The sequence below is a fragment of the Heteronotia binoei genome, chromosome 1 (assembly GCF_032191835.1).
Source record: "Heteronotia binoei isolate CCM8104 ecotype False Entrance Well chromosome 1, APGP_CSIRO_Hbin_v1, whole genome shotgun sequence".
NCBI lineage: Eukaryota > Metazoa > Chordata > Lepidosauria > Squamata > Gekkonidae > Heteronotia > Heteronotia binoei.
The window spans coordinates 10,687,165-10,699,999 of record NC_083223.1 but is presented as its reverse complement, the minus strand read 5'-3'; the positions used below and the strand labels follow the sequence as shown (position 1 = coordinate 10,699,999).

General features: G+C 48.1%; 1 protein-coding gene across 1 annotated transcript in view; it reads right to left on the bottom strand.

Annotated features, from left to right (window-relative positions):
• Nucleotides 1–10,367, bottom strand: part of KIF16B (kinesin family member 16B) — a 238,165-nt gene extending 227,798 nt beyond the window's left edge. Inside the window, exon 1 of the mRNA XM_060230816.1 lies at nucleotides 10,149–10,367. Within this exon, the coding sequence (XP_060086799.1) occupies nucleotides 10,149–10,195 (47 nt within the window). The 5' untranslated portion in view covers nucleotides 10,196–10,367. The remainder of the gene's footprint in view (nucleotides 1–10,148) is intronic.
• Between the last annotated feature and the right edge of the window lie 2,468 nt (nucleotides 10,368–12,835).

The following is a 12,835-nucleotide window of genomic DNA, read 5'->3' as shown; positions in this document are numbered from 1 at the left end:
CCAGCATCCCCAGTAAAAAGGAACAACCCGTGGATGATGAGGAAGAAGAGATCAGATTTGTACCCTGCCCTTCACTAGGGAGTCTCAGAGAGGCTTCCAATCTCCTTCCCTTCCTCTCCCTAGACCTCTTGTGAGGTAGGCGGGGCTGAGAGAGGTCTGAGAGAACTGTGACTGATCCAAGGTCACCCAGCTGGCTGCATCTGGAGGCGGGGGGGGGGAATCCAACCCGATTCTCCCAGATTACAGTCTGCTGCTCTTAACCACTACCCCAAACTGGCTCTCCATAGAAAACCCTCTTCCTGAGACCATGCTCCCAGACACCACTGGAAACACTAGCCTTGACAGGCTAACAACCTAACTCCATAGTATTTATTTCTGTGCTTACTACATTTTGTTCTGCTCCCAAATAGCCTCGGCCCCGGCACGATGACATCACCCAGAAGTGATGTTATCATACCAGCGGCATCGTGCCAGGGATGCTCTAGGACTCGTGGTTGAAAACTCTATGGTCCCATACAGTTTTGCCAAGAATCCTAAAGTATCCCCGGTGTGACGCTCTAGGAATCACGGTAAAACTCTATGTGCCGGGGGATCTCTAGGACTTGCAGTAAAACTCTATGGTACCACAGAGTTTTATTGCGAGTCCTAGAGATTCCTCAGGCACAATGTTCCCAGTGTGATGACGTCACTTCCAAGGTGGAGGGTCTTGGCAAGCACCTCAAGGCAACACACACTGGCTTCCCTTCAACCTTCCCAACAACCCAGGTTGGCTGAGAGCATGAGACCAAAACCACCCAGCAAGTTTCCACTTATTAATTTTTGTGTGTGTTGCCCTTCCACCAGATCATGGTCCCCAGGGCAACAAATATTTTAAAAAGGTAAAACATTTGCACAGTTTCAAAAGAAACATTTTAAAAATTATTAAATAATTCACTAAAAACATCAGAACCAGGAAGGAAAAGGAAAGGAAAGGTCCCCTGTGCAAGCACCAGTCGTTTCCGACTCTGGGATGACGTTGCTTTCACGTTTTCACGGCAGACTTTTTACAGGGTGGTTTGCCGTTGCCTTCCCCAGTCATCTACGCTTTCCCCTCAGCAAGCTGGGGACTCCTTTGACCCACCTCGGAAGGATGGAAGGCTGAGTCAACCTGGAGCCGGCTACCTAAAAACCCAGCTTCCACTGGGGATCGAACGCAGGTCGTGAGCAGAGTTTAGGACTGCAGTACTGCAGCTTTAACACTCTGCGCCACGGGGCTCTTACCAGAACCAGGAAATAGGGACAGTAACCATTATTGTGGGGTATGCCAAACAAAGCAATAAGGTCCTCATCTTTTTGTTTTGTTTAGCATACCCACTATAATGAAAATAATAAGAACAACCACATCTTCAACAACATTTGGGTCTCGTTTCGGTTAAAAAAAAGAGACTGCATTTATACCCCACCCTTCACTTGGAGTCTCAGCGGTTTACAATCTCCTTTTCCTCTCCCCACAACAGATGCCCTGTGAGGTAGGTGGGGCTGAGAGAGCTCGGAGAGAACTGCTCTTGAGAGAACAGCTCTGTTGAGAACGTGTGGCTGACCCAAGGTCCCTCCAGCAGCTGCAAGTGGAGGAGTGGGGAATCAGACACAGTTCGCCCAGATTAGCGTCTGTGCACTTAACCACTACACCAAACAGATACACTGGAATGGGGGGGGGGGGGGGGAGAACTAAGTTTCTGCAATGGCCAAGGTTGTCAAATCTCAAGAAAATTGTCAAAGTTAAGGATTCGTGAGGGACAGGTGCTGGCAGATACCCCACAATAAACCAAAATTAACCACCCCTTTCCAAAACACAAAAGAGATGCCGCATCGGTTTTGTGGCACCTGAGAAAACATTTGGGCGGGCATAAAGCATTCAGCGGATTGCGTAAGAGTCCCCCTTGAACAACTAAGAACAGATGCTGTGCGTTTGGTGTTTACGAAGAAGGGGATAATTTCAGAGGTCACAAGACCGGGCCCAGAATGAGTTTTGTATTCAGTGAGAGGGAGCACAATCAAGGTTGCTTTTTATATCTAAAAAATAGCCGCAGGAGTTCAGTTCTGGTCCGCGGTCTCGCCTGTAGAAACAATGCTCTCATAGTCACGCACCTGCGATGCCAGGCTAGCTGGTCATTTGCGATCGGGAAATACCTCTTTAGATAAGGCTTCCTTTGACGGCAACCTGAATGTGAACTGGATCGACTCGAATAAATATAAGTTTACCCTTTTTTTTTTGCAATATACTTCTCGGAAGGTTTATTTTCCGCACTCAGGATGACGCTTCTAGAACTGGACGAACTCTACAATATTAGCCAAATCTCTCAATAAGGCATACGCTTCCCATCTCTCTGCCAGGGAAAGACACATCTAGAAAGGGGACGGGGTCGCCTTCCTCGGCTACGAAGGGGAAAGCGTAGATCTGGGGCGGCCAAACTTGCTCAGTGTAAGAGCCACATAGAACAAATGTCAAATGTTTGAGAGCCGCAAGAGAAGGAAGGAAGGAAGGAAGGAAGGAAGGAAGGAAGGAAGGAAGGAAGGAAGGAAGGAAGGAAGGAAGGAAGGAAGGAAGGAAGGAAGGAAGGAAGGAAGGAAGGAAGGAGATGATGATAATGAAGAAGATAGATAATAGATGGACAGACAGACACACAGAGAGAGAAAGACAAAGAGACAGCGACACAGGGAGGGAGGGAGGACGGAGATGATGAAGAAGAAGAAGAAGATATTGGATTTATATCCTGCCCTACACTCCGAAGAGTCTCAGAGCGGCTCACAGTCTCCTTTACCTTCCTCCCCCACAACAGACACCCTGTGAGCTAGATGAAGATATTGGGTTTATATCCTGCCCTCCACTCCGAAGAGTCTCAGAGCGGCTCACAATCTCCTTTCCCTTCCTCCCCCACAACAGACACCCTGTGAGGTAGATGAAGATATTGGATTTATATCCCGCCCTCCACCCCGAAGAGTCTCAGAGCGGCTCACAGTCTCCTTTACCTTCCTCCCCCACAACAGACACCCTGTGAGGTGGGTGGGGCTGGAGAGGGCTCTCACAGCAGCTGCCCTTTCAAGGACAACGTCTGCCAGAGCTATGGCTGACCCAAGGCCATTCCAGCAGCTGCAAGTGGAGGAGCGGGGAATCAAACCCGGTTCTCCCAGATAAGAGTCCGCACACTTAATCACTACACCAAACTGGCTCTCCGAGATGATGATGATGGAGGAATGGAAAGAAAACAACTTTAACTTTAAATGCATTCTCCAAGCCACCAGCTGGCTTGCCGAAGTGATTTCAAGAGACAAATGCCTTCTCCACTCTGGCAGACAGGGCGGTGGGGGCTTCAAGAGCCCCACAATATGTGTGAAAGAGCCACAGTTTGGCAACCCCGGCATAGATCCAGAGGAGTTGGCCTGTCAGTTTGTTGCTGCGAAATAGCAAAGAGTCCAGTAGCACCTCTAAGGCTAACAAATTTTATTGCTGCAAAAGCTTTCGAGAAGCACAGCTCTCTGCATCAGATGCATGGAGGGCATGTAGAAACCAGCCAGAGAGAGAGAGAGATGCTCTGGCTAGTTTCTACACACCCACCACGCATCTGACGAAGAGAGCTGTGTTTCTCGAAAGCTGATGCTGTAATAAAATGTGTTAGTCTTAAAAGGTGCTACTGGAATCTTTGCTATTTTAAAGGGAAAGAGCACTTGCCCACTTCCAGGTTGGCATTTATTTATTTATTTTAGTCTGTTTCTATTCCGCTCGGGGCAGAGTACAACATATCATAAAACAATAAAATACAATAAAAAACATTTTATGGACAGACAACTCAGCAGCACTCAGAAAATTTTCCATATCATCATATATCGCCCAGCCTGGCCGTCTCACATCATGATAGAGATGGCAGATATTATTCCATTTTATAGCACGGGTGACAGTGCCGATAGGGGAGGCTGACCAGATCAAGAACAGACGCCCGCAGCCTCCACTAAAAGCCTAGCGGGACAGCTCCGTTTTACAGGCCCGGAAGGCTAATAAGCCAGGTAGGGCCCGGATCTCTGTTGGAAGCTGATTCCACCAGGACGGGGCCAGGACTAAAAAAGCCCTGCCCTAGTTGAGGCAATGCCAGGCCTGGCGTTAGGGGGTCTGGCGTCTCTAGGCCAAGGCCCTTTCCTCCACCCCCCGTTTTCTGTTGCCATGCGAGCTTTGCACGGGTGGGTCAGTCCATGGGAAGCGTCTTCGGGTGCGGGGAGGTAGCGGCGGACGAGGGAAGGTGGCAGCGAGTGCGGAGAGGCGGGCAGGGGCGAGGGGAGGCGGGTGGCAGCAGGTACGTGGAGATGACGGTGAGCGCAGAGAGGCAGGCGGGGGTGGGGAGGCGGCAAGCGTGGGGAGAGGGGGCGCCTATTTGGTCTACTCCCACGCGGGCATCTCTTGGGCCAAGGATGGCCATTTGCCCAACAAATGGCCATTTGCCCAACGGAGCAGTTAAACAGCAGGATCTGAGTACACTTTGTGCTCCTCCTTCGGGGGCAGAAAGAGAAGGCACGGCTCAGCCGACAGGCAAGCTGACCTTCAAGCAGGAGTCCTGTTTAAGTCAGAGAACGTGGAGCAACCCCTCTGCCCGCCACTCCACCCTGCCCTCTTGCCAAGACTGGGAACCCTGGATGCAGTCTGAAGAGCTGAAGGGTTCGGTTCTGGAAAGGGCCGCTTAGCCGCTTCTCCGAGCTGGTGGGAAAAGAAGAATGTCTCCACCCACAGCCTCCAGAGCTGAGCTGCGGCTCCGGCAGGACTCTGCGGGGAGACGGCCACTTGTTTCAGCCCTAGTTGGAAGAGGAGAAGCAAAGCGTTCGGAGAAGGAGGCGGGGTAAAATTGGTCTCCCGCCTGGTCGCCCGGAAGCAATTCCGATTCGCCCCTGGCGACTAAGAAAACGCCTTTTGATCACTGGGAAGAGGTGCAGACTCCGATACAGATCGGGTTTTTATGGCTCTATGCAAGTTAACCTTTGCCCTCTGCTCAGTCCTCTCCTGCCACAACAGCTCCCTTTGCAGCCACTTTCTGACTGTGATCAGTTTAGGGTTGCCAGCTCTGGGTTTGGAAATTCCTGGAGATCAGGGTATGAAGGGGAGTGTAATCCCATAACCCAGTATCTCTTTAAAGTGTGTTTTAACAATTTATTAATAACATATGGTTACAATACTTAATTGTCTCTTTTCTATACTAACCCATATGATATTTCAGCCCTCCCTCCCTCCAATATTTGACTTCCCCGAAGTTATAAATTTAAATTCAATTATAAAGGTACCGCTAACCAATCAAAGTTCAATATTTTTCTTTTCTCATTAATACTAAAAAATTGTCCAATGTCCAGTATCTCTTTAAAGTGGAATCACAGAATCATAAGGTTAGAAGCGACCTCCAGGGTCATCTAGTCCAGCCCCCTGCACAATGCAAGAAGTTCACAAATACCTCCTCACCTCCACACACACACACATACACAGTGACCCCCGATCCATGCCCAGAAGATGGCAAGAACAAAAACCCTGCAGAATCCCTGGCCAAACTGGCCTGGAGAAAAAATGCCGGGGGAAAGGCAACCTACCCGCCGCCCCCCTTCCCCGGCATGCTCAGAGTAACAATGTCAGCCTCGTGCTTACCCACTTCGGCCAGCATCGCAAAAGACCTTTCTCTTAATATAAAGCAAGAAGAGGCTTTTCTCTCACTCCTCCCTTCCGGAACAGGAAGGGAGGAGGGAGCGAGGCCTCATTCTGCTCTCTATTGAGTGCTATTCTGATGCCCCCTGAAGCCGATAAGCATGAGGCTGGCATCTGAGCACGCGGGGGGGGGGGGGGCAGTGACCTGCCCATGCAAGGGGGGGAGGTGACTTGCCCGCCGTCGAACTGCCCCAGGGCAATTAGGCATTTGTCTTGGATGCCGGGGGGGGGAGAGAGAGAGCTCAATATGGCGCCCCCCCACCTGGCGCACTAGGCAAATGCCTAATTTGCCTAGTGGGCGAGCCGTCCCCGATTAGCGCTGCAACAGCAGACAGGAACATAATGCACAGCCTCTTATCATCTGGCAATAAAGGTAATGACCAGCTGCTTGCAGGCCAGATAAGAGCCCTGGATGTGCCGGTTCCGGCCTACAGATAGTACGGTTCACATCCGTGTCTTACAGCCTACCCTCCAAAGAAGTTTTCTCCAAGGGGAACCGATCTCTGTAGTCGGGCAGTCAGCTCTATTCCTGGAGACCTCCAGGCCTCACCTGGAAGCTAATACTGCAATGCACCGGCTAACAATGTTTAATAAGATCCAAGCGGGCAGCCGTGTTGGTCTGAAGTAGTTGAACAAAGCAGGAGTCAAGTCGCACCTTTAAGACCAACCAATTTTTATTTAGAACGTAAGCTTTCGTGTGCCCTTAAGCACATTTCTTCAGACGAGGAATCCAGCACAGTGAGCAAAGCCATACACAGCTGAGCAGAGCCATACATAACTGGTAGGCAGCGGCCCATGTTTTATAAAACCATTTAAAAACCTTTTAAATATCTTTTTTGTGCTTCACTAGAAATAACAATTTCACTGAGTAACAATATTATCACAGAGGTCCATTTTCAAACTCCAAAGTTACAAGAAAGGTCATATGAGCACCCGGATAGAGGCTCATTTCATCAGTGGACTTCCTCAGGAGTAATCCTTGCTATATTTCTTCCGGGGTTACCAGCTTCTTGTAACAACCCAACGCTCTTCTGCGACATCTTCTACCTCAAGTTTTCTCATCCACTCAATGACACTTAAGTGCGTATATTTATATTAGGAGCTTAAGCCAGTCCAAATGTATTCATTTAACCAGATGCACAAGCCTTCTGGAGTTTTATGGCCAATAGCTCTCTGCAATATTTTTATTAGAAGCAAGCTGTTCTTATAGATGGCCAGTTGCTCTTATACTCTATTATTTATTTATTCATTCTTAATCTCAAGCAAGCCATTCTTTTGACAGCAAATTAGCTCAAAGCCACTTAAGTGTAAAATTTTAAGCAGGCCAGTACTGTGCCTCTTCTATATATTTTAAAAAAAGGTAAAGGTAGTTCCCTGTGCAAGCACCCGCCATTTCCAACTCTGTGGTGACGTTGCTTTCACAACGTTTTCATGGCAGATTTTTTACAGGGTGGTTTGCCATTGCCTTCCCCTGTCATCTATACTTTCCCCCCAGCAAGCTGGGGACTCCTTTTACCGACCTCGTAAGGATGGAAGGCTGAGTCAACCTGAGCCGGCTACCTGAATCCAGCTTCTGCTGGGATCGAACTCAGGTCGTGAGCAGAGAGTTCAGACTGCAGTACGGCAGCTTTACCACTCTGCGCCACGGGGCTCACCTCTTCCATAACTGAACGCAAAAACCTCTTAGAGTCTACTAGCAATCCTCTATGCCAGGGGTGGCCAAAGGTAGCTCTCCAGATGTTTTTTTTGCCTACAACTCCCATCAGCCCCAGCCAGCATGGCCAATGGCTGGGGTTGATGGGAGTTGTAGGCAAAAAACATCCGGAGAGCTACCGTTGGCAACCCCACGCTACCTACCACAAAAAGCCCAAAGGCAAACAACCAGTACAGAACCGCATAATATTTGCAATGCTTAATGTCAGCATACCAAAACTTGAAATTTATTACATGTGCCGACTCATAAAACACCTTCAATTTGAGCACTGTATCTGGAACAACATGCTTCCAGTATTCCAAAGGCTCAGAAAAACCTCACTAAGGACAATCCTTGTCCAAGTAGGATACAGACGTGGTTCATATGAACATATGAAGCTGCCTTATACTGAATCAGACTTTTGGTCCATCAAAGTCAGTATTGTCTTCTCAGACTGGCAGCAGCTCTCCAGGGTCTCAAGCTGAGGTTTTTCACACCTATTTGCCTGGACCCTTCTTTGGAGATGCCAGGGATTGAACCTGGGACCTTCTGCTTCCCAAGCAGATGCTCTACCACTGAGCCACCGTCCCTCCCCAAAAAAGAGTAACTGGCTCAAAAAAGAGTCCATAGAAAGTCCAACAGTCCAGCCTCGGACGTACCAGCGCAACAGGACACCAGTAAATATCTGTTTCAAACCTTTTCATCAGGCGCATGCATCCTTCAGGGACTCATAAACCAGGTTTAACAATCGCATGAATACAAAGAGTCACGCATCAATGGCTGCCGTCCCTCCTCCTATTCGATTTTGCTACAACAGACTAACACACCCTTGTAGGGAAAGAGCGAGCTTTGTGAACTTTTTCACTTTCGTATGTGGCGAAGATTGCCCACCGATGTCTTCATTTTGGTCACAATTCATTATGGCAATTTTGTATATTACGGGAGTAAGGATTCCATTATCCCCCTAAAATTTGTCTCCTAAACGTCTGGGATGATTTTAGACTTTCTGAATTAAAGAAAGAGTTGATTTCTTCGCTGCTCAATGCGCCTAAGTCTGCTGTCGCATTCACTGGAGACAGAATTCAACTCCTTCACTGGTGGCCCGGTTAAGCAAATGCTGGGAGTATTTTGTTTTGGACAAAGTTACACATACCGTAATTTAGAAGGGGGGCATACTCCACATCGAAGGTCAACTATGGCCTAGGACCTGCCTACCTGAAGGACCGTCTCTCCCCACACGTTCCCCAGAGAGTACTGAGATCGGGAACTTGAAATCTCCTAGTTATCCCCAGGCCAAAAGAAGCCCGCTTAAAATCCACCAGGGACCGGGCCTTTTCTGTCATGGCCCCCTCCTGGTGGAACCAGCTGCCGGAAGAGGTGAGGGCCCTGCGGGACCTTGCCCAGTTCCGCAGGGCCTGTAAGACAACCCTCTTCCGGCTGGCCTATGACTAGCTGGTTCAAGAAACAAGAAATCAGGTGTAGCTATAATAGAGGTTACTGTCCCTAATGTCTTAAATATTTAAATGGTTTAAATGCTTTAAATGTTTTAAAATTTTAAATGTATTAATTATTTTAACTGTTTTATGCTTAAACTGTATTTATGTGGAACTTTGTGCTGTGAGCCGCCCTGAGCCACTTGTTGGAAAGGGCGGGATAGAAATTATAAAAATAAATAAATAAATAGATAAATAAACTATTTTAACAAAGCGGTCCCCTTTTCTGGATTACTTTTCTTGTGAGAATTTTGGTTCAACTGCACATAATTTGTGCTATGTGTTCTGCCATTAATTTGTTTTTAATTTGATTTTACACTGTTTGTACTTGTGGTGCATTTGGATGTTTATTGGTGGCTAGCTGACTTTGTTGGATGGTAATTTCGATTATTGTTTTGACCATGACCCTGAAAGTTAATCTGTTTACTGAAATAAACTTGTTTTTATTTTATTTTATTTTATTTTATTTTAAAAAAGCTATTTCTACAGAGGTGATAACTGCGTGTTCTAACGAAGCCTTCTTTAGAAAGTTGTTTTTAAAAGTAGGGCTCCCTGGGGATTGGAACATACTTTTTTTTTTTTTACACTCTGAATATCACAAACACAGGCTTCTGTTGTACAAACTCTAGCTTTGTGGTTTGCAAGACTTGAAAGAAGTCAGATTTAGAAAACACACCAACAAAGCCAAGTCGTCTATGTTGCTCTCTAGAAAATGCCAAGCCAGCAGGTCAATTTCTGCCCTGCACAGATGAAATCAACAAGCTGCAAAAGGGGCGATCTGCACGTCTGAAAGCGCAGGGATTGCAAGACGCGTGTCATGCAAACGAGAAGAGTGGAGGAGAAAAAAACCACCCTGGATCAAGCAGGGAGAAGAGAGTTGGAGATGCAAGAGGAGGAAGAGGAGAAACCCCGCTGGAGACCCGCAACCTGCAAAAAACGTCTGAACGCGCAAGGATTGCAAGACGCGTGTCATGCAAACGGGAAGAGTGGAGGGAAAACCCCCATGGAACAAGCAGGTTGGAGAGAGTGGGAGATGCAAGAAGAGGAAGAGAAACCCCGCTCTAGACCCGCAAGCTGCAAAAGGGGCGCTCTGCACGTCTGAAAGCGCAAGGCTTGCAAGACGCGTGTCATGCAAACGGGAAGAGGGGAGGGGAAAACCGCCCCGGATCAAGCAGGGAGGAGAGAATGGAGATGCAAGAGGAGGAGGAAGGGAAACAGGTGTGCCCCCGCGGGGGGGGGGCTCTTCTCTCACCTGCGGTCCAGAGGCCGGACCCGGACGGCCACCTTCACCGAGGCCATGGTGCAACCTGTCCCCCTCTGCTCCTCCTCGCTTCCTTTCCGGCCCGGCCGCTCAGCGCCCCGCCTGCAACGCGCTCCAGCTGCAGGCGCCGCGTTGCAACCGGAATTGCAGGCTCGCCGGCGCCTCCTGCAAAAGGCAAAGAGCCACCCTGCCCGGGGCTCTCCTAAGGACGCGGCCGAGGGACAAACCGCTGCAGAACGCGTTGCTGGCTGGGCATGCAAACCGGCATGGGAGGGAGGGTGGGAGGGGGGTGGCCAATCCCAAAATGGGTAGACAGAGCAAGAACCCACAGGGTCAAGATTAAGGAAATGTACAAGGCCACTTGAGTACTTAGAACAAAGCAGTAGATAAGTGCACCTTTAAGACCAACTAAGTTTTATTCAGAATGAACGAAGCTGGAGTCAAGTCTCACCTTTAAGACCAACACTTCATCAGAGGAGGAATCCAGCACGGTGAGCAGAGCCACACATAGCTGAGCAGAGCCACACATAGGTGGTAGGCTATGTATACATTATTCAGAATGTAAGCTTTTGTATGCTCTTAAGCTGACTTCGTCAGACAAAATGGGAATGGTTCTTAATATAAGTGGGCAGTGAGTTGGTACGTAGAGTCATGGGAATGTTTTAGCAGATTGAAAGAATCACAAATTGGGGTCTGTGTTTGTTAGTTAATGTCGTGAACTGGGCTGAAAAAACATTGGAGGGTGATAAAAAAGCAGATTGACGTCATAGATGTGAAGCGCCGTAAATCGTAACATTCTGGGAAAGCCAATTTGGTGTAGTGGTGAAGTGTGCGGACTCTTATCTGGGAGAACTGGGTTTGATTCCCCACTCCTCCACTTGCACCTGCTAGCATGGCCTTGGGTCACCCATAGCTCTGGCAGAGGTTGTCCTTGAAAGGGCAGCTGCTGGGAGAGCCCTCTCCAGCCCCACCCACCTCACAGGGTGTCTGTTGTGGGGGAGGAAGGGAAAGGAGATTGTGAGCCGCTCTGAGACTCTTCGTAGTGGAGGGCGGGATATAAATCCAATATCTTCATTTACCTCACAGGGTGTCAGTTGTGGGGGAGGAAGGTAAAGGAGATTGTGAGCCGCTCTGAGACTCTTCGGAGTGGAGGGCGGGATATAAATCAAATATCTTCATCTACCTCACAGGGTGTCTGTTGTGGGGGAGGAAGGTAAAGGAGATTGTGAGCCGCTCTGAGACTCTTCGGAGTGGAGGACAGGATATAAATCCAATATCATCTTCTTCTTCTTTGTTAGTTTTGGGTTTAAATAGAGGGCATAGTTACTCAAGAGGTTATAACATCATTATAGCACTTAACATCGTTGAGTACTTAGAATAAGTACACTCTACACATATTTGTCTTACGCGTTGCTCATTATAATCCTTTGCAATCACCCTTTACATTTATATTCCTCAGCATGAGTTCAGAGTCTACTAAATCAAATGGTATTTCAAACAAGATCCAATCCTGGATGCTGAAAATAATAGGTACCAATCAGTGTTCCCCCCTAAGCTGCGTTACCGTGAGCTAGCTCACAGGTTTTTAGCCTCCAGCTCACACATTTTTGTCTTTGCTCAGGAGAAAGGGCCCCAGAGCACACTAATTGATGCAGTCGCTCACAACTGTAATGCCAGGAGCTCACAAAGTAGAATTTTTGCTCATAAGACTCTGCAGCTTAGAGAGAACATTGGTACCAACTCCTGCTGTCTTCAGATCTCTCTGCTGGTAGACGCAGGCTGTACTGATAGCATCTGGTTCCTCGCATTTTTCAAGCTGAGCACCGGCTTCAGTGCACTACACCTAACTCTTGGTGTAGTGGTTAAGTTCGCGGACTCTTATTTGGGAGAACCGGGTTTGATTCCCCACTCCTCCAATTGCAGCTACTGGAATGGCCTTGGGTTAGCCAGAGCTCTTGCAGAGCTGTCCTTGAAAGGGCAGCTTCTGGGAGAGCTCTCTCAGCCCCACCCACTTCACAGGGTGTCAGTTGTGGGGGGAGAAGACAGAGGAGATTGTGAGCTGCTGAGACTCTGATTCAGAGAGAAGGGCAGGGTATAAATCTGCAGTCTTCTTCTTCACATAGGCTCATACACCTACCTTGATCAATTCTGGACCGTATGGACAGAAGGAACAGCGGGCTGGGTCTAAAAATATTGGTTGCCTGGAGGCAGAGGGGATCCCACCCACAATTGTAAGGCTCTCGTTTCATTTTTATAAGAAAGAAATAAAATTTTTTAAAAATACACATCTGTGGGGGGAAAAGGTACAATTAAAACTTTTGCGAAAGAAACGTATATCAGTTTTTAGTAATTACAGTGTACAGATATTGTACATTTAACTGGCGGCCTGCGGTAAATATTAAATGTCAATACAGACTTGCATTTTCTCCAGGGGAGCTGATCTCTGCCAGCTGGAGATCAGTTGGAAAAGCGGGAGATCCCCAGGCCCCACCTGGAGGCTGGCAACCCTAAAGATGGCGTCAATTTTAGTGGCATGACGGTAATAATATTGGAACTCCTATTATATTTTCAAGTTACTAAAAGGACATGAACATTTTTCACATATTGTCTAATGCAGGGGTGGCCAATGGTAGCTCTCCAGATGTTTTTTGCCTACAACTCCCATCAGCCCCAGCCAT